Source organism: Brienomyrus brachyistius, chromosome 12 (assembly GCF_023856365.1).
Source record: "Brienomyrus brachyistius isolate T26 chromosome 12, BBRACH_0.4, whole genome shotgun sequence".
Lineage (NCBI taxonomy): Eukaryota > Metazoa > Chordata > Actinopteri > Osteoglossiformes > Mormyridae > Brienomyrus > Brienomyrus brachyistius.
The window spans coordinates 18,064,141-18,090,891 of NC_064544.1; the positions used below are offsets into that span (position 1 = coordinate 18,064,141).

The window sequence follows — 26,751 nt, forward strand, 5'->3', positions numbered from 1 at the left end:
AGCAGCGATGATGTTACGTGTTGGAGTCCAAATGGGAGCTCGACACGTATATAATACACATGTGACCGGAGCCCCTTTGCTTTAACTTGGTGAAGAAGAGAAGCTCTTTCCACTAATTGTCTGTCTTCGGAATGGTCTGTTTACCCGCCTTCCCAAGAGCGGTTGCTCTCCCTGGCTGTGATTGATTTCCAGTCAAAGAACGTGGTGTTTCATCACTTTTCATCAGGATTCCAGTCATGGTTCCTACTGGAAAGTGTTTGATGAGGAGGTACAAAGGGCTCACCTTCAACTCACTGCTTTCCTCTGGACAGAGATTTTGCCACTTCTCTTAACTATAGTTAAGAGAAAGCATTTAGATGTTGCGAGCTGATTCTTTCTTTATGGCATCAGTCCTTTAGTGAGAGGCGTTTAAGCATTTGACTCCATAGGAGACCCTTGATCAAGATCATTCTCTTAGTGGCTAGAGGACAAAAATCACAAGATAAACATGTGGGCTTCCTGAGCTCTGCAGGATTTACCTTTGGTAAGCTGGACGTCACGCCTTCTCCCATGAGCCTCTGCCTCTTATAACCCCTCACTCCTCTCTCTGCCCTGCCCCCAGATTTTAAATCAGAACACGAATTGTCAAAGACCGAACTCCCCAGATGTGTGTCATTCTAAGGTCTGTATTGCTCGTAATGACCCAGTGCCAGTGAATGTAGTTTCCAGATGAGGAGGAACTCAGCTGTTTGCATATCTCATGCACTTCGAAGAACCCAGACTCCACAGAGCTAAGACCCAGCAAAGATCCAGAAGAGGGTGATTTTAACACCTTTGGGCTGTTAGCCAGCGAAGAAATGTCTCAGACATAAATTGTAGTTCATAGTTCATTGGCCAATCTTAATAATTCCTGCTTCCTAAATGAAAAGCTTATTTTCCCCATCAATTTCCCATTCCATAGATGTACAAGGATCCTGTGATGCAGTTTGTCTACTATCATATAGTGTAGTAACTAAGAATCATTCTGAGCTAATTTACAGATCTTAGGTTACACAAGGCCTTGCAGACACTATTGGTTTCTCTGCTCAGGGTGTTGAGGCAAGGCTGCCCTAAACCGCATAGCTTTGGTGATGTGCTCATCTATGTCCTTATCTTCACAGGTTCTGATATTAATCTTTCATCATCTTCTTCTATCATATTCTTCCTGGTCAGGGCCGGGGGAGGGGTTGGGGGTCTATCCCACGCAGCACAGGGCACTAGGCAAGGTACAGCCTGGACAGGATGCCAGTCTATCTTGCGGCGCACACACACACACACACACACACACACACACACACACGCACACACACACACACACACACACACACACACACACACACACACACACACACACACACACAAGCATCTGGTTCAAAGTTTTAGAATTAGCTTCATAAAACAGACGAAAGTATCGCCAGCCTTCGGTGAATTGAACCTCATTTTATTCTGCAAATTCCAGCCATATGCCGCGTCACCCTTTGGCTTCTGTGATGGGGGGTTACTGCTTGGTCACACTGCGCCTGGGGGCTAGCTGTTAAATTGCTGTTTATTAAAGAGTTTAAAGGATGGTTATTGGCGGACTGATCTCCAGCACAATCAAATGCAACTCATACTGTGCATACTTTCTCACGCCATAATATTAAATGAACAACAATTCTCAACAGTGATTATCTGCTTTTTTTGGGGGGGGGGGATCTCTGTCATTTATTCTTTGGTAGTCAAATAATTGGAATCATTATTACAACCACATAAGAAGTGTGGGATTATGGGTAAATTCTTCCAGTATATACAGACTAGTAACAGCACATCTCGATAGAGAGGCAACATGAAGTGTATGTGACCCTCTGTACTTTTAAAAATGGTATATGAAGGAATCTGTCTCTTTCAGGTCACATGACAGAAAGCTTTGCACCCAGAAATGGACAGCAGGTCTGCCACACACCATAATCAGAGCTCCTGAGGGGCATAGAAACCCCGGGGTATTATGGTGTGTAATGCTGGCTCCAATACCAAAAAAACATGAAAAATGGAGACAAAGTGTTTCCAGGTTTGAGTTCCGTCGTGCCATTAAGCAGAACTGTTTTGCACACATATCCGGTTTTTAGGAAGTGGGTCCTTTCATACAGCCGTAGGTAGTATAATCAGGTATAATCCCTGGGCCTGATGAGAGGTGCCAGCTCCTAGGCTCAGCAGTCCCTGAGATGTATCCGGGGTCGGACACCTGCTGCCTTACGCTGCACAGGAAGAGGTGCAGGTCTGACTAACGGGAAGAATGACTGAATCTCTCTGTGTCAGAAGAACAATCCAAGCAAACCTGCCCGATATATCGACTAAATCTGTTTATTCTTTGATTGATTCGATAATATTGGCATCCAGCCCAGGGTGTCCCTGCCTTGTCACCCACACTCCCTAGAAAAGGTGTCAGGTCTCTCCATGACCCGGTCCAGGGTAAGCGGTTGGTAGCTGTATGGATACAATCGATGCATTCACTCTATATTTAGTCGTCTTAATGAGTGAGGCGCTCTCTGTGTGTAACGGGGGGGGGGGATCTTCAAGCCAACATCTCATATAGATGTTTTGCAAACACCAAGCCACTTGAGAGCATCACAGTCACACTCTCTGTAGTGATTTTCCATAGCGACGTGTCCTGGTTTACCAGCTATAAGTCAGGACTGAGCCTGGGGTGGGGGTAAGGAATTCACTGACACAGATCCAATGGCTGTTAATGGGCATTACACAGAGCACATTCTGATTTTTATGTTTCCGAATGGCAGACTTTCGCCTTGAAGGCTTTAATCAACTCAGCGGTTACTGTGTGAAATGCCTCATCTTCCAAGTCAGACGTCAGATGAGGTCCAAAGCCAGAAGTGACATCACGTCCTGGCACCATGGGAAGGAGACTGTTCATGGCCACTGGCCAATGACCATGCTGGGAAATGCCCCCCCCCCCAATGTCTGTTCGCTGCACGGCTCGTTTTGATGTCCGATGCCTTAAGAGTTAAGCGCGAACACACCATAGGTGAACATACACAATGACATCCTACCCCAAATCGCCCCCCTTCCGGCAAACACTGAATTAAAGCTGCTATATGATCGCAGACAGGGGGCGCTCCAAATCACCACACAGACTGTAAATATGCTGCTGGTCCCAGGTATCTCAGCCTCATGTGTGTTAGGTTTGCATAAGCAGACACATGCTTCGGAGTCAGGAAGAGTCATGGTCAGTGCCACTCAGTGACTCCGAGTCACAGCGAGTCACAGCACTCACCCTCCCCCAGGTCATTTTAACTTCCCCTGCCTCTCGAGCAGCATGTACATGATGGGGAATTTCTGGTGGCGGGGGCTTCACATGGACTGTGAGAAAGGGGTTACAAAAAACCCCATGAGGTCACACCTAAATGGTCCTGGATGGAGTTCGTACTCACGCCATCCAGCGGGTAACAAATGAGAAACTCACCCAGTCCATGGGCTGTGGGCTTACTGAGCTCTGGAAACTTAAAGTTCTTCATTGGATTGTATGACGACTGAGTGAGTTTTGGTTCCCGATACTGTAACATACGAAGAGGAAGTCTGACTGTAGGTCATTGGCTGTTTCATCTGAAAAACAACAAAAAACAGACTGAGTGAGTTTTGGTTCCCAGCGAAGTAACATATGAAGAGGAAGCCTGACTTTAGGTCATTGGTGATCCCATCTCAAAAACAACAAAAAAATGGACTAAATGAGTTTTGGAAATTTGCTCTCCATATTTAGGGAATAGACAACACAAAACGAAAGTGCTCACAAAACGAAATATACCATGGAACTGTGGAGATATGTGCTCTCCAAACAAGTGCTGGCAATAGGCAGTGATTCCACTGGGGCGAGTATCATGTTTGAAGTGAAAAGCTGAGGCGGTTTTCTCGACTTCATCTAGTGAGGTCAGCTACAATAACGTGACCCGTGGGCGACAGGAATAGCCGCCGCTCTCCGGCCGTGATTCTCTTCTCATCACAGAAATCATTATTAATAGAGACTGTTTTGAGCCGTCCTGTACTGCCTGTCGTCCCTCAGACGTTAACAAACGAGCGTGTCGAGAGAGCGACCTCTTACGCCGATTTAATAGATTCATGATGGACCTTCTTAGTCATAACACAATGAAAATGAGTCGATTTATACACAAAGGGAAGGCTAATGACCTGCTTGGGCGTAGCTTGGAGTTAAAGCAGAGGTACTCGGGAACACTAAGACTTAGGAAGTGTCCTGGCGTATAGCTAGCAGGCTAAAGGACACGTCCCAGATGGATACACTGTTAGTACAAAGCTATTTCCTTGAAACATCATCCTTTTCACTTTAAATAATTATAAATATGCCAGTAAATGTGATTATGACAAGCTTCTTTCATATAGGAAAAATGTAGACAAGAGTCTGAAGGATTAGCCCGTTCTCAGGGCTGGTTTCCTACAGAGTGCAGTGCAGGGAAAGTTTTTACGTAGCGAGGCGGAGAGATCAGCTCAGCAGAAGGGAAGAGGATGGAGAGTTTAAGAAACCAGAATGAATCAGAGGTTAACTTATCTGAACAGTGTTGAGGGTAGGAGATATATTATATATACTTTATACTCTAGGCATGTACCACACACCAGGGGCGGGGCTGGGGTAAGGGGAGATCCGCTGCTTAGCCCAGAATCCTGTGGATGAATCGGAGTTCATGATTTAAAAGTATAGAATTCTGTCCATCTATTCTGTTCAAAATATATCAGTTCCATGCCCATCGTGGCTCTAACTTTGGTGGTTCATAGCCACAGAACCACATTACACACATAATGAGCAAAACTAAAAAAACATCAGGGTTTTGCTATAAACATTTGGGGCTTATGCCTCACTAGCACTAGCCTGAGCCTGTCTACACCACTGCTGCACACTGCATTATATAGAGATAGAACTTTACTTTAAGTCCATTGTAATGCTTTTTCCTACCTGTCCCATTTTGCTATCCTTTGACACACACACATACAGGTAAGGGTGATGCAGGGGGCATCCAAGCGCAGGGTCAAGCTCTTTATCTGGCACCCCTGAAGAATTCTGGGATGCTAAGGGCCTTGCTCAAGGACCCAACAGATATGTGACTACACTACTGAGGATGGGATTTGAACCAGCAACCTTCTGAACACACCCCACACCGCACATAGGCAGACCTGCCCTCATAAATTTACGCCTGTTACACGGAGCATGAAGTGCCCAGCGTTTCCTCATAAACTTGGGTGTACACTGTCCCTCCTGATGCCAAGATGGTATAGTTGCTACACACACAAGGTTCATTCACAGGTAGGTACATAACCCCCCCGCCCCCCGCCCAATATCCTCAATAAACCTGCTCCCAACCATCGTAAACATCTCATAACATTTTCAAGACTAGTGACCATGAGGTCCTTGTAATATTCTCATCTTACAAGATGTCGGGGAGGTCTGGGGAGATCTTTTTTTTCCAAGGCTATTCTGGAACATTCTCTTGATCATTTGTGGCAGAGGTTTTATCAAAGGAAGGCGAGCGGGGACCCCTAGTCTCCAGGTTTATGCCCTGCCGTCGTCAGCCGGCGCCCTGCAGTCAGCTACTTAACTTTTAATTGCTCCTGGTGATCCGTCCAGCTGTATAAATAAGCAAAATGTTCCATTGTAATTCGGTCTATGCGAATAAACATGTCTGCTGAGCAGATGAACGTCACGCTTAGAACACCGGCGAATTAGCTGTTTTGTACTTCAGTGGTCTCGGAGGATCTTCCGAAAATAGCCCATAATAATAAGCTTGCACAAGATATGTTTAATTCGGTATGCCATTTGTGAGCCCCGTTTGGGTTTCAGAGGCAGCTAAGAGAAGATGGTATCTTTTTACATGCAGTGTCTTCCTTCTGGTTTTCCTGGTCACGCAAACATGTTTTTTCCACGACTGCTTGGATTTGCTTGGCTAATGCTCCCTGCTTGGGGCTCACGGAGATTATAGTTAGCCTCACTATGGGCAATTTGTCCCTTAGCTAAACATCAGCCTTTTTGCAGTGCTCAGTTTTCAGTTTCAGCCCTCGGAGCTTTTCGTGATGTCCTCGTGCAAGCCCGCAGTGACCAAAATGAAGACGCAGGAGTAAAAGTGCGTCTGAGTTCCTCTGATGGGGATCGGTATCCAACGGGTGCATTTGTTGCAATGCATCGCTAGTGACAAACTCTGTTTGGTGACATAGATCACATGGACAGAGAATCCTGGGTCATGAGGGTTGCTATAAGTTGAGCACTCTGTCAGGTCACCCTGAACCAGACCAAACACGTCCCCCTCTGCCGGGTGCCTGAAGCCCTGCTTACCAGCACAGGCACTCAGCTGGCAGGGCATGGCGCCCCCCCCCTGGCCATTTCCACCAGAGAGTGACGCTTCGCTTCCAGCAGAAATCTTAGGTTCCGTCCTCCAGGGAAATGGATCCTGCTCAGATGAGATCCTGGATGTGATGTCGTCTATTGTAAACACACCCACTATGATGACAATGTGGAGGGCTGGTCTCCGGTCACAAAGGTCAGAGGTGATGGTGACCATCTTCAGCAGCCACACATCTGGGCAGGATCATCTATTCCCTCATAATTCAAATGCACTGTCTCTTCCATATTTCTTCCTAGACAAAAATGAGCAGCTCCTCTACAATCATACTGCACAGAGCATCTTTGAAAAGCTACTGCTTATTTATTTTCTTTGAAGATACCAAACACACCCTTACTCACATCCTTACTCACACCCTTACTCACATCCTTACTAATTCACTTAGCACGTCTGCCTGAGTAACTTGGTTAATGGACACCCCCTGGGAGGGGACCTCGCCACCGTCAGTCACATTCGGAGCACATGGCTACCTGCCCCTCCTTTTCGGGATCGGCAGAGCCCGAGTGCACAGTAAGTGGGGGGGTTCTCTGCCCTGAGACCAAAGTTCAAACTTTGTGCCAAATGAGATTCAGAATTTTCGGCCCTGACTGTTAGTGTTCACAGTAGACCTAAAATTTAAATGCAGCCAAAGAACGGTCCTAAGATAAAGGACAGAGGTCTAACTCTATGGGAAAATGCTCAGTGCGCCGAGAGAGATCATACCCACAGGCAGCCAGACCTTCATGAACGGGAAGACGTTTAAGCCAATAATAAAAAGCTTGGAGCAGACCATGAAGCTCTGCATTCAGCTACTATCAGATCTTCTAATCTGGTGATCTTGCCACTAGCTTGTGGTTTCTGGTCACCGTTAAGTTAAAAATAAACAGCTCTTTGGAAACTAGCTAGAAGCATCCTGTGCGGAGCACAGGGGCAGACTTACCATAAGGTGAGGGTAGGTAGCCGCCTGGGGCCCCCGAAAACTAGGGGCCCCCGAAAACTAGGGGCCCCATGAGGAGAGGATTTCCAGAAGTTACATTTAAGGATATGACATAATATGGTCATTTAGATGATAGCAATATGTCTGTTATTTGCATTTTTAGTGACAGTTTATAGGATAAACAACATTGCCCCCGTCCCAGCTGGAATGGCCCATTCTACTTTGAGACTCTGTGCTACCCAGCCTTCTCTTACCACTGGAGTCCACTGGATGTTCACTGCCAAGCAAACTGGCACAAAGTAACAAGAAGTAACAAGGGAGACAACAGACGTGGAGAGAACACAACTAAACGAACGTATGCAAAAATTCAAGTCTAGCCTTATCAAAAGAGAGAAGAGAAAAACTTTCTAGATTTGACCTTCGGCGCAATACCCCCCCCCCCCCCCCCATCAGCCAATTTTACTGGCCTCATTCCTGCCCCCACCTTGATCAATGAGTTTTACTGCTGGAATCCCACACTTTGATTAGATTTTTATTCCTATTCCAGTGTTTATTATCCCTTCTGGTTTCTCTTTCGGCTCCAAAAATATCTCCAAGGACCCACTTGGTCCCCCCCGTGTCAGCCTAGGGCACCCAGAGAAGTTAGTCCGCTCGTTGCAGAGCGCGACTGCTTGAGGCCAAGGGGAAGAGCGTCCGCACTGGGGGGTCAGCAGGCCTCGCGGGAAGCAGAGCAGTAAATCCCAGTCCCGCTTCTCAGTGACGCTTGTTTACTGCAGGCTCTTCCCCCGAAGAGGCCGCGGGGCAAAGTCCCCTGGCCGTTTACCCACCCTGGTGGCATGCGAGCGCCGCGGGACGACTGCAGCGCCGTCCCCACTGGGCGCTGCCGCTACGCTCAGCCGACGCAGCACGTCTGCATTCTGGCGTCGTGTTTACAGCGCGTCAGCTCAAAACAGCCTTTTCATCGGCAGGAGGAGGACAAAGCAGGGCTTTATTATCAGTGGATGTATTATCTCTATACACACATCCATCTTCCCACCACTGGTCCATTACACTGGTCGGAGCTGCAGGGGGTATTGTTATTAATTCCAAACACATCACATACGTTACATATTTTGTCTTACGTTTGTTTAAACACTAACGTGCTCTGGCAATGCTAGCTGTTTGCCCGGGCAAAATAAAGCAAAGTGAAACTGAAAGTTAACTGACCTCTGTCTGGGAAGAAGTTTGGTTTTTTTTACTGGTTTTTCTATCATACATTCAGCCTGAGACTATTTATTGAGTTTTTTTTTGTTTTTTTGTGATGTTCAGGGTCTGCCGTGTGTTTGAGACGCATAGTTACAAAGGAAAGCCTTTCTGTTGACTGGCACTAGATCTGTTCCTTAAGCACCACAGAACTCTAATCACAGATACCATTCTCACAGACAGGGGTGCCCCAAAAGGGGGAGAAAATTAGGGCAATTCCAAAGGGCCCCTGAGTGACAGGGAGCATATTTAGATGGGTGTGACCCAATAGGATATGCTTTCATGGGGCCCCAGCTCATCGCTACACTTTTCAGTTGGATTCTTGCTTCCTGTGACCTTTTATCCTTAGGAATCGTCCGCACTCTGCAGGTCATGGGCTCAGAACACAAAGGCAACAAGAAGATGTCATCCAATGTGGGAGAGGGTCCCGGTCTGAGGTGGAGGATGGCACTGGACACATTGTCTATTCGCATGCACACATTAAGCATGAGCCCTGGGGGGGTCACACTGCTGCTCCATGGTTTGGGCTTCACGGGTTCCAGGGCCTCTCAGGAACCAGCAGGAGACACAGATGCTCTCCTTGACCGATTGTGTTTTCTCAGGGGAGAAAGAAGCACCATCTGTCTGTAAAGTAACACCGAACGACTGACTGGAGTCCAACTGGCAAGACCCTGCAAGTGATTTCTCAGTTCACCGTGTAGGAATCGCTTTTCTAAGCTCATATTGCTCTGTTAAGGGAATTATTATGGACCACTCCCTCATTTTCCAGTGATATTTGTCTAAATGTTGTTCGACAGAGGGAAAATTGCTTTAATTTTCCTGACAGACCCTGCATGCATGTCCAAACGCATGGTAGATAATTCTCTTCCCGTTTATTAAGCGGCGACCTGGTGATTTAATCGGCCTCTTAGTTTCCTCATTTTTCCGGTGCCTCTGGTTTGAGGAAATAAATAATAACTTTCAGATTTTAAGCTCTTTTGCCTTCCAGCGTTGTAAGCGGACTGAGAGCCTTGGCTGGATCCCCGGGGACCGCAAACAGGCGTTAACTTCGTGTTATTGAGTGTTTCATGTAGGAAAGGCTCATTCCGGTCTGCGTTTCGCCGCCGCTCGCCCTTCGGCCCCGGTCGCTGCTTGTCGATCAGCCCCCGGGAGTCGCGCCGCTCCGCGTCCGTGTTTTCCCTCTCGCAGTCGCCTGTCAGAAGTGAGAGGAGGGGTGCCGATGCAGTCCGGTGCCATCTGAAGGCGTCGCCGAGCTCGCTCCGCCGCCCCGACCGCAGCAGGTCCGTGTGTCCCGGTACGGGCAGCTGATCATTAATCAGGCGGGGATCCGGCGCCGGTATGGAGAGCCGAGTCCCCCCTGAAAGCGAGCGGATAGAGGCATGGCTGGACGACCACCCGGACTTCGCTCATTCCTACTTTTTGAGGAAAGCCACCAGGTAAGCTGATAGGTACCGGGAGATCGGCGGAGTCTAGCGGCTCCCTGCACCCGCAGAGACGCACATGAGTATGCGGCGCGGATCGCCGGAGAGGGGAGTCCCTGCTCCCCGGCGTGTTTGCGAATGAAAAGACGCCTATAAATTAGCGCTTATAATAACTGGCCGCGTTATTGGGTCTGCATTGAAATCTGTTTCAGTTTTTTCGCTCAAACAATTAAAATAATATTGGCGTTGAGTCCATTAATAAATATTCGTGTAGCGTATGTATTATATACAATTTCTGAATTATTATTTAAATAAGTGGTTTAATATATCATCATTAACTCTGTGATCGAAAGCGATACACGATAAAAAATGTTTGCTGTGCTTTACGTTCGGTTTGGGCAGAGTCATATAAAGTGGAACAATTTTACAAAGTGTCTGCAAACACTGAATTTAACGCTGATTTTACTTCATCACAACGCGTAAAATATTTTATTTGGAAAAGAATGTTTTTGTCAGCAAGCAAAATGATCCAAAACATTTGTGACTTGTTTACAAAATCCGAATTTTTAAATATGAAACATCAGTCAGTTTTTATGTAAACCTTCGCCAACCAAACTGCTTTCAAGAATTAAAATCGTTTTCATGTACTCAAGATTTAATTACACATGAGCGATCGGCTATTCTTTGAGACTGCATGGGTCCTGCTGGTCACTAGTCAGTTGTGTTTACGCTGAATTATTAATAGCTTTCATCAAGACTTTGCTTGGTATGAATGTTTCCTGTTTCCAGTTAATTAAACAGTTCACTGTGCAGACTCTGTCTGCCTGTAAGTGAACACAGTGTTCACAGATCATACCAACAGTGCCGGCTTATTGATGTCGTTTTCCCATCCTCTCATTAGCATCAGTGACCTGCACGCATCAAGAACACTGACTCTGGTAACCACTTAATTCCCGTTTCCCCTCCGTGCTGCAGCTATGATCAAAACGAAGCTTTCACTGCATTAATTTTGTCAATGAATCTCTTGTATCGACACTGACCAGCGCCGCTAAATATATAACTTATGTTAGAAGCGCGAAAGCTTTTTTCCCCTCAATTCATTTAACTTACAGTTGCCAAAAAACCAAGTCATCGTTATTTTTGAGATTTAATGTTGCAGGGCTGCCAAATCTCACGCATCTGGCATGTGGAAACCCCACAGCCTACTTAGAAGGTAATAAAACTGTTACACACATGTAAATGCCTGTGTATGTATGTGCAGCCTTGTCTGACTGAAAATCTCACTCCAGCCAGCTGACCACAGTTGGCCACCCTGATGTGACTGTGGCTATTCGCAGCACTGCCGCCACTTTTGAGAATGAACAGTAGTAAACTGTGCGATCGGATGCCCCAAACTGTGGGTTATGTAGTTCAAAGTTATTGATTGGAAGCCTGAGACTCCAGTTGCAGGTATTATACGCTTTTCGTGACTCGCGTGAAGTTTGGTTACTCTCACGTTATAAAAAAATATACTTTTTGATTATGTGACTCATTCAGTGGACAGTTATTTAATATGAAAAACTATTCGCTGTTGCTTTTCTCACCGTTTTTCATGAAATATCGATAAAGGTGATTTGTATATCCGCTTAAATCTGCCTTGTTTAAATGATACCTCTGTCATGGAGGGGTGTGAAATGTGCATCGCCTCAGAAGATCCAGCACACAGTTTATCGTGCTGCCATGCACTTCTAGGAATAAACGATAAGGTGACCGTCGCCTTTGTCCTACTTTTAAGCCGAGTTACACGAAACAGGTCAATAGCTGTTTTTTTTTTCTGGGTTATTCTCACCGAAGTTGTCAGTTAGCCGGTGATTCATAGCCAGCGGGTCCGTTTTAGTGGGGCAGCAGCATAGTAGTTTTAAAACAGGCCTGTGACTGACTAACTACGCGTTAAAGTGCCTTATGACTCACCGTCACTTTTGTGAAACCTTCAGCTGTATAATCATTAAAAGGTGCGCCCTGAGATTGCTTTGTATAAAGCGACTTTGTAAGGATAAAGAATCTCAGGGTGTGTGTCACAGATTGCAAACATTGCGGTTTGCCAAATGCAGAATTTCAAGTCCTTTTTTATTAGCTTATAGCTAGCGCAGACGTGGCATTTTAAGCTTTTAAGGCCACCTGTAAATCTGTAGCACTTGCACTGTTTTGCCACAAACATTTTATTATAACTGGTGCTGCTTGACAGATATGCGTCATGTAAGCCGGGCATCAGCAGGTCTTTGCCTGGCATCAGTAAAGCAGCTGTATGGAGTGTGAACGCCGCTGATTTGTGGAGGCTGCGGAGCCCCGGTCACGTTTAGCTCCGGCCCACTTGTATCTACTGGCACCGACAGCTGGAGATGGCGGCCTGTCACTCACTGCAGCTGCAGGTTTGCTGGGGGACATTGGCGCAGTGGGGGATGGGGGCTTTCTGCTTCCCTAACCTGCCTCACCCTCCATACATTCCCATGTCTCCAGCAGGATGCATGCTGGGGGCCAAAGGTAAATGCAGCCCAGCAGTCCATCATCTGATACAGTGACCAGGCCCTATCCTGCTGCTGGAGAGCTACCACCCTGCAGAGCTTAAGTACAGCCCTAATTTAACACACCAGACACAGATAATCAGGCCCTTCAGTTATATCTCAGTATGAGGACCAGCTTAACTTCAACATAGCTGACGCTAATACTGAGATGCTGCTGAAGGGTCTGATTATCTGTGTCAGGTGTGTTAAATTAGGGCTGTACCTAAACTCTGCAGGGTGGAAGCTCTCCAGGAGCAGGATTGGGCAGCCCTGATCTAGATGTTACCCCAGATGTTACCCTAGATCTTACTCCAGATCTTACTCCAAATGTTACCCGAGATCTTACTCCAGATCTTACTCCAGATGTTACTCCGGATGTTACTCCAGATCTTACTCCGAATGTTACCCCAGATCTTACTCCGGATGTTGCCCCAGATCTTACTCCGGATCTTACTCCGAATGTTACCCCAGATCTTACTCCAGATGTTACTCCGGATGTTACTCCAGATCTTACTCTGAATGTTACCCCAGATCTTACTCCGAATGTTACCCCAGATCTTACTCCAGATCTTTCTCCGAATGTTACCCCAGATCTTACTCCGGATGCTAGTCATTCACACACACATACGTCATCATTATACCCTTTAGTCCGGTGTTTGTTTTTGTACTAAAGTGATCAGCATCTCAGCTTCGTCCCAAGAAGGAAACCTGTCGGGATTTATTCTGTCTGCGGGTGGTTGCGGCTTTAGGGATGGCTGACAAGCACATTAAATAAGGAGTCCAAACTTTACTTCAACCTCCCCCCTATTGGCAAATTCTCCCGTGCCTCTCCCCCTAAGCCGACCCAGTATATACCAAGGGCTGCTGTCGGACCCCCCACGAAATTTATTTCTGGGCCAGGGCCTGATGGCTAGGTAGATGCTATGCTGTGGGGGGCGGTCTGTGTTGCTTCCCATCATGCTGTGCAGTTTCTTTCGCGGTTCTAGCGAGAGCCGTTCCTATTGGCCCATTTGGGGGGGGTGTCCCACGATGTAGTGTGGCCCATTATTAACTCTGTACGCATCACTGCTGACGTCTTCTGCTAATTACCATACCGCACAAGGGTCTGATTAGTCTCCTGACCTGATATTAGCTTGGTAGAGGAGGGTCATTATGACAAGGACAAATGGATGAACAGTCCCTTAGGGTGGGCAGTGGGGAACAGCCTGGACCCTTTAAAAGTAACATTACTCTTTCTCATGCTCTCACTTCTCCTCTCTTTACCTCTCTCTCCTCCTCTCTCTCTCTATCTCCTCTCCTCTCTTTTTCTCTCTCAAGAAAGTGTTGCATATTCAGTTTTCATGTTCATCTTTGGAATCATGTATATAACTGTGTAAAGAAATGATAGTGCTATCTCTCTGTCTGTCTGTCTATCTCTATGTCTGTGTGTCTCTCTGTCTGTCTGTCTCTTTTTCTGTCTTTCTTTCTGTCTCTCTCTGTCTATCTGTCCGTTTCTCCTATATCGTTCTCTCTCGCTTACTCTTCCCAGTCCCCTCCGCTAGTTCCCTTCTTTACTGGTTGTCTGGTTCCCGCAGGGAGATGGTTAACGCTTGGTTTGCTGACAGAATCCACTCCATCCAGTCTGCCCGTGAAGGATCTAGAACCCAGGCAGAGCAGTGTGTGACCCCACCCCCTACCAGCGGCCCCTCCCCTAGCCCCGCCCCAGGCACGCCCACCCGGAAGATCTCGGCATCGGAGTTCGACAGGCCGCTGCGGCCCATCGTGGTGAAGGACGCGGAGGGATCCCTGACTTTCGTCAGTGACACGGAGCGCGTGCAGATGCCGCTGAGGACCCAGCGCGTGGAACCCAGTGCCGGGGGGGCCCCAGGAGGCGGGGGCGATCGCTGTGGCCAGCTGCTGGAGCTGGTCCGCGAGGTCTCTAGCCACCTGGACATCACCACGCTCTGCCACAAGATCTTCCTGCACATCAACGGCCTCATCGCCGCTGACCGCTACTCGCTCTTCCTGGTGTGCGAGGACAGCTCCAACGAGAAGTTCCTGTTGAGTCGGCTCTTCGACGTGGCCGAGGGCTGCACGCTGGAGGAGGCCTCCAACAACGGCATCCGCCTGGACTGGAACAAGGGCATCGTGGGACACGTGGCAGCCACGGGGCAGCCGCTGAACATCAGGAACGCTTATGAGGTACGACCTACCGGGGGGGGGTGGGGGGGGGGGGGTGTGGCCACAGTGACCAGACAGTCCGAGGCCATTCCTGTTCGAACCTGTCAGCCTCTGACTGTGAGGCAAACGTACACACTTACATGACGGGATAAATCTGTGCCCATGGAGTCACCATCTGTGAGCTCTGTGAGGCCGTGGTCTTCAGCTTATTAAAACATCCAGCTCTGATTTTTTTTGATGAACGTGAATGTGCTTCATTTAAGTATATAAGAAATTTCTAATTACAAGAAAGCTTTGATTAATCTGCGCTCGTCTGTCCCCCGTCATGTTCTGTGTCCCATTCCTCTGACAGAAAGAGACCATGTGGCTGTTTGACCTCTGACCTCTGACCTTGCCCTGTCCTTATCTGGCAGCATGGTTCATTTTGGTACTTTCGAGCCCGGAAGTGGTTGTTTTTGGGAAGCCATGTAGTGAAATGGAAAGAGTTTTTCGAAGCGAGGATTCGTGCTGAGAAATCAGATCTGTGTTTTTGGTTTCCACGAAGAGATGATTTATATAAGTATGATGTCTGTACTTCTCAAAAGCTTTTCACCACAAGGTCACAATGGTTAAAGCAGTCAAAGAAATCTCAAGATCAAATCGTGCATTATCCCCTTCGATGTCATTGAGCACACAGACCCACGCTCTGATGAAAGCTCTACTGTTAAATTTCAGGAAGAGACAGAATAATTTCATATAACCGCAACATTTGATGAAAATGTTTAACATACACAACGTGCTTTTCTCCTGGCCACAAGCACTTTTATTTTATCTGGCAGACGTTGCAGTGAGACAGACGCACTGTAGCCAGTGGGGATGTTAATGCCTTTGTTTTGAGCTCATCCACGTCACAGGCGATGTCTCCCCCAGCCAGGGCCTGGAATGGGAGGGTGCCCAGCATGGTGAATCCAGCTTTGGCCCTTCTTTCCCTTTTCTGCTCTTCTCCGTTTCGGAGAGAGCAGCCACCCACTGCCAGGAGCAGAGGGATTCCTGAAGGAGAGCAGAGTAAATCCCCGCGGGTGGTTGCCGGTGACGTGTCGGCTGGATCCTAAGAGGGCGACTAAATGAGGTACATTGCGTAAATCCAGATGTTTGCACCAGGAGGAACAAGTGGTGCGGTGACAGGGACCGTGACATTTCCGGCGTTCCGCAGCTCGTCGACCTGTGTCGCTCTCTAAATGCCTCCCTGTCAGACTTTATCGTGCCTCATTAACAAAGATGGAAGACGGCTGAAAACAGGGCCACCACAAAATGCCCGCATCGCTGGGTTTCACTCGCTGTTCCTTTAAAGTGATGTATAATCAGCTGAGCGATGCGAAAGCCGCCGGACCTGATAGATCCCTCTGTCCGGCAGAACAAAGACCGGGGTATTCTGGGATCATCGTGCAGAGATTTATTCATTAGTCTGCGTCTGAGTGATTCCGCCAGCAGCGTGTTGCTGTTTAAATCGCTCTCTGCTTGAAACGCGATTTCACTCACCAGCTGCTGCTCTGCTTCATCGCTGTACGAAGGCCATACACTTTCCTCCATGTACCCATAGGCTTGCGGTGCTCATCTCTGCCCGCCCACCTGCCTTAATACTTCAATGACTTGGCTGCGATGTACCAGTCCAGTCACATCTCTCCAGCCATCTTGTGGATCCTGCATCTCCCGCAAGAAGACAGGATTTTTCACAGCCAAAAGCAGGCTGACGACTGAGAACTGTGGTCTGGATGAGTGAAAGGCAACCAAAATGCCACTAGAGTGAATGGAGCGGAGCATGTGAGTGTTTCCCCCTGGGGACACTGTGTCTTGGAGTCCCACTCAGGATGTATGCAAGCCAAAATAATAAAGGTGTTATTCTGAGCTTTGCTCGAGCGTGGCGCACGGCGGCCTGTGAGGAGCTTTCGCAGCAGAGTCTGCACAGGGGGCTCCAGAGAGTCGTAAAAGCAGCAGCCCCCCCACCCCCCTGTAGTTGAGCTGCACCCTGGTTCTACCTCCTGTAAATCAGCCTGGCAGCCGGAAGTCCAGCCAGCTCCCAGTGTCCTGTGTCACTTCTGGCGAGGGAGGGGTCCTTCCTCCGTGGCTGCGTTAATTTCCCAGTAGAAGAGGCCGATGGAGAGAGGATTATCACCTCTGACAGTGGCCTGGCATGACGTCAGCACTAACCTTTAGTAATGAGCCCCTGATGCGGTCTGCTGTCAATCCCCCTCTGGGGCACCACCTGCTTACCTCATTTCTCCGCTTCAAGAAGGTAAAAAAACAACCATCCTGGCACGAAAAAGGTTGCTTGGTGTGCATGGGCAGAAAGCCGAGCGTGTCCACCTTCCAGAGGTCTTAAGGGATCCTCCTCATACGTCTGTACCAGGTTTTGGACTTCCTGCATTCAAAATTAAAGTTTCATTTTATTCTAATTAAAAAATGATCCCTCCTGAGATGTCTGAATGGAGGCCTAACTTTTAGCAGTGTGATTATGTGGCTTTTTGCTCAGGTCTATAAAACTTGGAAAGGCGGTTACGATTGAGGCTTTTATAAGGCGGAGGTAATAGCCAAGCTGGGAGCATCTGTTCACTGTGTGGATAATTGTAGTGATCATTTTGCTGGGAATTATTTACTGGAAGAGCAAAGACATCAGGCAATAAGGGCATTAAGTGGAACAAAGTCTTTTTCTTTTTGATGAGGCTGCCATGGCAGTAAGATGTTTTCCAAGAAAATTTTCTTAGATTCCATCCGCTAACAGATGTAATCTGACAGCACATATTTAGAGATCCCAGGCTGGATGTTTGTCCATCACTTATCCAGCTCAGTGCGTGAGTCCAGGATGACACTGTACAGTAGAAGCATTGAGGATTTCTGGACAGCCGAGCTCGCGAATCGGCGTGTGCGTTTCATGCCACTAAAGTTGGCCAGTTTCCCTCAGGACAGATTTCATTTCACGAGTTTGTAACTAATAATCGTGTGCTATTATTTGGGTGCAATTTAACTTTCTATACTATTCTTTTTGAACTATACTTTCTATTTGATACTTTCTCAGTGCATCTCCATGGGAAAACGCAGTGCAAACAGCAGACGAGGGGTCTGTTTGTTTATTGTTCTCCTCATGCACCTTTGAGGGGCTCGGCCGTCCTCCACAGAAGGTCAGGCTCTGACAGCGTTCAGAGAAACTCCAGCAGTGGGATCCCCGTTCTCTGGATCTCCGCTTGCGGGCAGTCAGGCTCGATCACACACCACATAAAAATATGGAGGTGTGTTTAAGTAATTCTTGCCTAAAACAATTCAGTGACTCACCCGGTTGAACGGTGTCAGTGACAGAGGCTGGACTCTCTTGCCTCCTGTCAGTCCACCACGTGGATCGAGGGGGGCGTAAATTTCATGCCACACAGCTCTTGTAAACTAGCAGCCTTGTGGAATCTGCTGTTATTGGTCAGGCAAGTGTTACCTCTCCTGCCTGGATAGGAACGAGACACAGAGACTTGTTTACCAGAGAAGACGGCGATTACATGATGCATTACATGCTGATCTGCAAAATAAACAAGTCGCGTTTAGCTAAGATCATATCACGGACTCGTGCATGTTTAAATAAACATTCGTGTTAATTTTGCTGACTTTTATGATGGATGTCCTCTGTTTGAGTAAAAGTGTTTATGTACTTACTCCTAAACGAAAGGAGCACGCACTCCTTTTAGCCCAGTGGGCTTTGATGCCGGGGTGACCGTCTGTCCTGCCGTGCGTGTGACACGCGTTTGAGTGAGATTGAGACTCCAGCTGTGGTTGTCCTTCTACAGCATGACTCTAGGTGGTGGTGGGGGGGGGGGTTATTTGCTAATGTGGAGTCGATCTTCTGTTATTTACCTTCGGGTTTGACTATTGGGCACTTGGGTCAGACCCAGGCTGGACGTGCTGTGTAAGAGGTTTCTACCCAGACCTGCACTCCTGAAATAAGGCTGTGTAGCTGTCTGAGCCAGAGAGACCGGGGAGGTCAGGAAACTCTGTGTTTTCTTTTGCCTGTGTTGGACTGTGTTCAACTTTATACACCCTGCAACCACTTTCTCCTTGTGACGTATCTGTGATGTGATCTTCGTATACCAGAAGTGTGATGTTCCTCCGTCCATTCGTCTCCTATAACCGCTCGTCCTGCACGTGCTCCCAATGGACATTATCTCGCTCCTCCAGAATGTGAGCATGATGGTCACCCTGCCAATCTCTTTCTTACAGGATCCCAGGTTCAACGCCGAAGTCGACCAAATCACAGGGTACAAGACGCACAGCATCCTGTGCATGCCCATCAAGAATCACAGAGAGGAGGTGACTCGGACCAGCTGACGCACTCCCCGTGTATCAGTAGCCTAGGTACGATCTAACCTGACACCTGTCTGCTCTCTGTCTCCCTCTGTCATTGGCTGACAGGTTGTGGGCGTGGCCCAAGCCATCAACAAGAAGTGTGGGGAGGATGGCACCTTCACGGATCAGGATGAGAAGGTCTGTCTCAGGACGTTGCATCTGAAATACTGCCACATCCTCCCTGCATATACTTAGCATGCCCTCCCCACCCCGAGCAGGACTTCTCCGCGTACCTGGCCTTCTGCGGGATCGTGCTCCACAACGCTCAGCTCTATGAGACGTCGCAGCTGGAGAACCGACGCAATCAGGTGCAGCCTCCTCCATGGGGGAGGTTCTGGGTTACGGCCATGTGCACTGAGCCGCTGCGGCTCTGCTTTGAATATGAGAACGGCACTGATTTCAAAACATACATGGCTTCTGCATGCTGGGAAGGCAGACCGAGGTTTCGCCAGGGGGAAGCCCTCAGCCTTGCCGGGGAACCCCATTCAGCCGTATGAAGTGCCGATTGTTCTCCTGTCTGCATAATGACAAGCCAAGGGGCCATGAGGATGAGGGTGTGTCACCTGCGTGTGTGTGTGTGTGTCACCTGCTTCTGCGTGTGTGTGTGTGTCACCTGCTTCTGCGTGTGTGTGTGTGTGTCACCTGCTTCTGCGTGTGTGTCCCGCAGGTACTGCTGGAGTTGGCCAGCCTCATCTTTGAGGAGCAGCAGTCGCTGGAGGTCCTCCTCAGGAAGATAGCCGCCACCATCCTGTCCTTCATGCAGACACAGTGCTGCACGGTGTTCATCGCCGGCGACAACACCTTGGTGAGCCCCCCCCCCCACCCCGTGGAAAGCTAAAACTGACAGTGACAGTGTTTACGGGAGATCCAGGGGCTGATTGGGAAAGTGTGTTTTTGTTTAAAGTGCAGTCCAAGCAAAGAAGACCGCAAGCTGTTCAGTCCCTTTGCTAAAATATGGAATAGTGCTGCATGTCAGCGTGTCAACAATACAGCTCTTTGATGAGCCTGGTCACATGACCCTTTCCGACCACACAAAGAGGTCTGTGTAACGGGGCGTCTGGGCCGTGGCCTGAGAGGGGTGTGGGCTGAGTAGGGTGTGGCTTCTTACCCAGCGTAGGTCGTGTTTTGGGTCCGTCGCTCTGACCTGGAACGCGGTGGGTGTCGGGTTGACAGACAGGCCGTTTTTCCATCTGGGGGGGAGGCAGGGGGTTTGACTTAGCCAACCACTGACGAAATCCCACTTCACCTCACAGAACAAGCCATTGTGTTTCAGCCGGAAGTCTCTTCAGATATTTCTGGAAGATGGGCAGTGCTTACGAAAGCAAGTCTTCGGTTTATTTTAGCTGCGGAGAAACCGGCTAATTCCATCCCTAATGGGGACGCGTGTGTGGTTTTGATAAATGCTTTATGTATGCAGGTCTAAGGGATGGGGGCTACTGGTGTGCTGGGAGGAAAAGGCAGAGACCGGGGACTTTATTTTCCAGAAACAGCGAAGCCAGTAGTCGATCTTGGTCCTGGTTGGAGGAATGGAGACGGGAATCACAGGCCTGGGGTTCCATGGCCTCCATCTGTAAGGAACCACGATGACGAGCTTGCCTCCAAATCGACTTTATATTCCTCATCGTGGCCAAGGAGACACCTAGTGTTTTCAAAATGTCAAGCGGAATCAGATTTATTACATGGTGTAGACAAACTGGATCAAATCCTCTGCTGATTTATTCAAACCAATAAACTGGTTTTTCCTTCTTCTTGCTGAATTATGACAACAGTGACATAATTTGGAAGTTATAAACATCCAAGTTCTGTATACAATTTTGAAAGTTTGAGGATGGTGGTTTATAGAAGAATGTAGCCAATCAGAATAAGGGGTTTCGATTGCTCAGCCACTCAGAGAGAGCCACCCCCTCCAGGTCATCATCTGGGTCACCAATCACAGAACAGAATAATTTGTAATGAGCAAATGAATGCATTGTCATGCAGGAACAGCCCCAGAAATCCTTTTTAAATGAATGGATGGTTTAGATAAAAGGCATTTTCAGAACTGGACTGAGAAACATTTTGAATTGTTGTTGATAAAAAGTGTGATATGGTGGACATGCAGGAATTTTCTGCCAGGCCTGGTTGCTCTGGGCTTTTATGGTTGTGCAAAGGTTACCCTGGATTCATGCTGGGTTATGCAAGTCATCCGATGGCACGATTGCACCATGGATTTTGGGTGGGGGCAGTTTTCGGGATAAACAGAGCAGTGTAAACTCTTGGCTTCGACCTGGGGTTGACAGAGGCCCTTAGAGCGTTACAGCCCTATGGGGGGGGGACTTCTTGTTTCGTGCTGATAATGTGACCAGTCTGACCCTGACTCGGTTGGTCTTGCAGACCATGTTGTCCTGGTGGGGGTGCGGAGGCACTGTGACCTTGCTGCGCACTGCGGGCCCTGTGATGCATCGTTAACTGCACCGCACTGCTCGGTCGGTTTCCAGCAGCCACGTCATGTCCTGGCTAAATATTTATAAACAAGCACGCAGCTCTCTCTGCTGCGGGGGGCTCAGCTGCCCCTCCTCCGCATCGTCAGCCAGGTGTCCGTGGTGTCCTCACATTTCCAGGGAGATGATGTACATGCAAGACAGCTTTGTTGATAACTGGACAAAAAACATTCACCTATAAATATCCTTAAATTATAATGTAGCTCCTAAATTTGCTATCAGGAGAAACAAGGACCGTAAGTACATTAAAAACGATACGTCAGTGTGTAACGCCGGGGGATGTTTGGCTCCAGAGCTGTCTGGGAACTTTTATGGATGATGATGTGAAGAATCGGAGAAGAATGTAAGAACACAAGCCCTGGTTCTCATTGCCATGTAGGAGAAAGTACAGAGTGACCAGCAGTTCCATCCCTGCCGTGCTTTAAACCCCACTGGGGGGGGGTGCTAGCATCAGGTGTCATTAATTCCGGCAACAGAGGAACTGTTCATTATCATCAGTTTTACATCCTGTGATTTCAAGACTAAATTAAGACTCAAGACTCAGTGGTTCTTTGCACGCGTTATATGCTCTCCTGAGAGTGAGATATAAATATGACCTCATGGGGGCGCCGTGGAGAAGCTGGAAGGGGTCACGGACCAGTGGATGGAACCAGGAGAGCCTTCAGTTGAAGACGTCTCTGCCAGCACATGTTACTCTAACCAGGGATCTCGCCCCGTCCTACAGCTCAGAGCCGGGTCCAGTACGTCCCTACATGGCCGCCCGTGCGTGTGGGAATCCCAAAGTGACCTCGTGGCTTGGCACTGCCCACAGGGGCCGTGACATCCGTGAGAACATCTCCCTCCTTGCCACACTCATTCCAGGCACCCGGCGCTTCAGTAACGGTTTCAGTGTCCCATATTAGCTCAAACGGTCCATACCAAAGCAATCCGGGGGGGTGTTCACAGCGTAATGGTCACTCACAGAAACCCTCAGCCGTAATGATCGCTCTCCTCCTCTCTGCCCATGTTACAGAACTCCTTCTCCAGCGTCTTTCACATGGAGTACGAGGAGCTGTGCGAGGCCGCCGACGCCCCCAAGAGGTAAACAGCCTCCAGCCGCCACCCTTAATCTTCAGCTATCCAACAGAAGTGAAGAAGTGAAAGGCAGTGCCGATAAACACAGGCTTCCTTACATTTGTGAGTCAGAACTGGGGAGAGACATTTGAAGTCACTTTGACTGAATCTGCTTTTTAATCCAGTGCTGTGTGTGTTGGGGGGGGGGTATGTATGTATTACATTGTGGGAACCAAATGTCCCCACAATGTGATTAAAAACCTGTTATTTTGATGCTGTTTCATTTCATTGGGCCCCTCAAGGGCAAACTCAATTTCATAAAAATCTGTGACTGCAATCAAAACAACTGAAAATGGAAAGAGTCTCATAGTTTGTTTTTGTTGCTTACGGTGAAAAGGGCTGGGTAGTGTTAAGGTCGTCATAATGTCATCATTAGAGTTTTCCCCATAGAAATGAATGGAGAGGCCCCACAAAGATATAATTACAAACCTGTGTGTGTGTGTGTGTGTGTGTATGTGTGTGTGCGTCACGGTCTATGAACAGTTCTGTGAAGCGCTCTTGGTTTGTTGATGTTCTCTCTCTGTAAGTGAAGCTCTGTCTCACTGCTGTGTCTGGGTGGCTACAGGAGAACAAGAAGAGTCTGGAAAACATCCGGTGGTTTGGCTGACATTAAAAACAAGGCCGAGGCATTTTGTCAGTCAAAATGTCTTATGAAAAAAGACCCTGTGGTCTCCGTAGGAGGAAATTCTTCATCACATTGACGTGCCATCATGAGCCACACTGACTTCTCCAGATCACGACTCCACCCACATTTCGCCCAGCCAATCAGCTGCCAGAAGGCAGGCCGCTCACCACTGTCAACCACGAAGTGACAGACTCCCCATAGATTTCCCGTAGTCAAATGCACCCCCAACCCTCTCGCAGAGCTCTTCACGGCTCACACTCTCATGGTGATCCTTCTCTGACTGAGCTGGTTGCATTATTTCACATGCATATCAAGTAAATTCCCATAGTGTGAATGACGCAGTTGGATTTTCCCATGACTGAGTGTCCATCGAGACTGTCAGCGAGTGCTAGGACTGTGAGGACGAGTTGCAGTTTCTCTTCAGCTCTTTTGTGTAAGATCTCCAATGTCTCTTGGTAGACGAGGATGCTGCTCTGGGTCCCAGTGTAATTTTCAGCTTCTGCCAGTGGATTGCGGGACTAATCAGCCTGAGTACCTTGGCCGCCTGCCCTGGATGGTCTGCCTGATGCCTGGGAGTGGTTGGGCACCAGCAGTGACCATTACATCACAGCTCCAGGGGATTCTTGGTTGTCCTGCATACTGGGCGATAGTTTGCTGCATGTGTCAGAAGGACGTGGGGTTTCAAGAACTCCAGGACAGGATGAGACTAAAAAATCAACCAAAACACAAGCTGTCAGGCTCAAGGGGAATCTTTTATTGAACCCTTTGAGGACATATGCTGTAGGCTTAGCAGTTTGGGTTGAAGGATGGAGTCTGAATTGTAGCAAAGATGGTAGCTGTTAATGCTGTTTCTTACACAAAAGAACCAGTGACTAAGTGTGTGTCACTGGACCACCTGAACTTTGAGATGTTTGAAACCCCAAGACAGATCCTTAGGCCAGCGAGGAAGAAGGCCATCTTTGGTAGGGCAAAAAAGTCCCCTGTGAATCCTCACTCGATTGTTCTTATTTAGTTTTTCTGAACTGGTAACCTTATACAAACTCTTTTATTTGTTACTTAGGATTCATTTTATCAATCATTGTCCAACCTTCCCCCCCACCGGAATTCCTTAATTTTGAGGCTGGCCTCTACACAGAGATAGTAAGGAGAAGAGAGAGCTGTGAATGCTGGCAGGAATCGGTGAAATGAAACAGATGCCGATCTTTAAATGAGTTTCTGCTGTTCGGTTATACTTTCGTGTCTTGGCTCTGCAGGAATGTTTACATTTTTAATAGACGGAAAAGACTCTTTTGTATACAAGAAACTGCCCCAGTTTGGAGGACAGTAACTCTCAGCCCTTTTACTCCCATCGCCGTCTTTCAGGGTCAGATCAGAGATTGCAGAGTGTAAACTCTGGCCATTGTAACTTTTACGATGACACTCCTCTGACAAACCGCGGTCCGCTCAAAGCCCCGAAAAGCCGTTTATTTGCGATCCCGTGATCGTGCTGTGTGTCTTGGAGTCCTCCTTTTACGGCACGCTGTAGATGGAGTCACATCTACTCTCCTGTTTATGATTTGATAGGTTTTTATGTAGCTGCATTGTGGGAACAGCTTGACTTGGAAGGGCTCTTTTATATGGATTTTGCCAGCTCTCGTCTGACAGCTTTTATGTCTGTTTTTATGGCTTCCAGAGTCAAAACCCCGAGAACAAACAGACAGTTAATGCCCAGATTTAATGTGCTGTGAATCCTACCTTAAGCTCTGCTCTTTCTCTCTTTCCTCTCCCTTTCACCTCTCTTTTTGTCCCTGTCTTTCTCTCTATCTCTCTCTCTCTTTGTCCCTGTCATTCTTTGTCCCTGTCACCCTCTCTTTGTCCCTGTCTCCCTCTCTTTGTCTCTGTCTCTCTCTCTTTGTCCCTGTCATTCTTTGTCCCTGTCTCCCTCTCTTTGTCCCTGTCATTCTTTGTCCCTGTCTCCCTCTCTTTGTCCTTGTCGATCTTTCTTTGTCCCTGTCATTCTTTGTCCCTGTCTCCCTCTCTTTGTCCTTGTCTCTCTCTCTTTGTCCCTGTCATTCTTTGTCCCTGTCTCCCTCTCTTTGTCCCTGTCATTCTTTGTCCCTGTCTCCCTCTCTTTGTCCTTGTCTCTCTCTCTTTGTCCCTGTCATTCTTTGTCCCTGTCTCCCTCTCTTTGTCCCTGTCTCTCTCTCTTTGTCCCTGTCATTCTCTTTGTCGCTCTCTCTCTTTGTCCCTGTCTCTCTCTCTCTCTTTTTGTCCCTGTCTTTCTCTCTATCTCTCTCTCTCTTTGTCCCTGTCATTCTTTGTCCCTGTCCCCCTCTCTTTGTCCCTGTCTCCCTCTCTTTGTCTCTGTCTCTCTCTCTTTGTCCCTGTCATTCTTTGTCCCTGTCTCCCTCTCTTTGTCCCTGTCATTCTTTGTCCCTGTCTCCCTCTCTTTGTCCTTGTCTCTCTCTCTTTGTCCCTGTCATTCTTTGTCCCTGTCTCCCTCTCTTTGTCCCTGTCTCTCTCTCTTTGTCCCTGTCATTCTCTTTGTCGCTCTCTCTCTTTGTCCCTGTCTCTCTCTCTCTCTTTGTCCCTGTCTCTCTCTCTCTCTCTTTGTCCATGTCATTCTCTTTGTCGCTCTCTCTCTTTGTCCCTGTCATTCTATTTGTCGCTCTCTCTCGTTGTCCCTGTCTCTCTCTCTCTCTTTGTCCCTGTCTCTCTCTCTCTCGTTGTCCCTGTCTCTCTCTCTCTTTGTCCCTGTCATTCTCTTTGTTTCTCTCTCTATCCCACTTTCTGTGCCAGTTGTCAGGTTACTTTTTGCCGTAGCTGGTGGATTACATGTTGGTATGACATCCTCCCAGAATGTGAGGTCAGAACCGGGCCGTCCTTCCAAAATCCAAGGCTGCAATCACCTCTTATAATTCTAATGAGTTTGGCCTCTTTGATTTGCACCCTGAGGTGCAGTGATCTCAACAGGAAGTGACCTTGGACTCTTGTTATTGGCAGGAGTGTACACCATGAGTGTTTACGAACACCAAAAATGCAATGAACGTACTTGTGTTCTTAGCACGAGTGTTGTTGCTAGCTTGCCTCCCAGGAATGAACTGAGGATGCAAGGGATCACGGGATTGTTCTTGTTGGTGAGGATGCAGCTGATGCATCCTTCATATTTGGGGCAGGGTAAGAAAGAGACCCAGGGATTTTCACCATCCTCCATACATCTGCTCTTGAGTATTGCAGCTGTACTGGAGGATGACATCAAATGGGTACATGAGAACATAATGGTCAATTACACATATTAATAAACACCCTATCATTATAAACACAGTTGAATCTGGGGAGTTACTGTACTTAAACAATCCCTGGGATTCTATTCTGCTGATATGTATTTGTATGTTTATAATCTTGGAGTTTCATCATCTGCATCTCTAACCACTGAACCACCTGACCTGAAGTTTAAATCAAGTTGGCCCTTATCACCAGTGCTCAAAACGATTCAATCACTGGGC

At 48.0% G+C, this 26,751-nt stretch overlaps 1 protein-coding gene across 4 annotated transcripts in view; it reads left to right on the top strand.

Annotated features, from left to right (window-relative positions):
• Positions 1–26,751, top strand: part of pde5ab (phosphodiesterase 5A, cGMP-specific, b) — a 44,021-nt gene that overhangs the window by 3,977 nt on the left and 13,293 nt on the right. Inside the window, exons 1-7 of one of the 4 annotated variants that reach the window (XR_007381167.1) lie at positions 9,430–10,004; positions 14,104–14,710; positions 18,923–19,012; positions 19,115–19,186; positions 19,267–19,356; positions 19,716–19,853; positions 22,541–22,608. Coding sequence is in view for 3 of the 4 variants with exons in the window: in XM_048970171.1 (XP_048826128.1) it covers positions 9,907–10,004; positions 14,104–14,710; positions 18,923–19,012; positions 19,115–19,186; positions 19,267–19,356; positions 19,716–19,853; positions 22,541–22,608 (1,163 nt within the window). In the remaining variant the exon portion in view is untranslated. Of the gene's footprint in view, positions 1–9,429; positions 10,005–14,103; positions 14,711–18,922; positions 19,013–19,114; positions 19,187–19,266; positions 19,357–19,715; positions 19,854–22,540; positions 22,609–26,751 lie in introns of those variants that run through there. The other 3 variants (XM_048970171.1, XM_048970170.1, XM_048970172.1) reach the window with 3 other exon arrangements.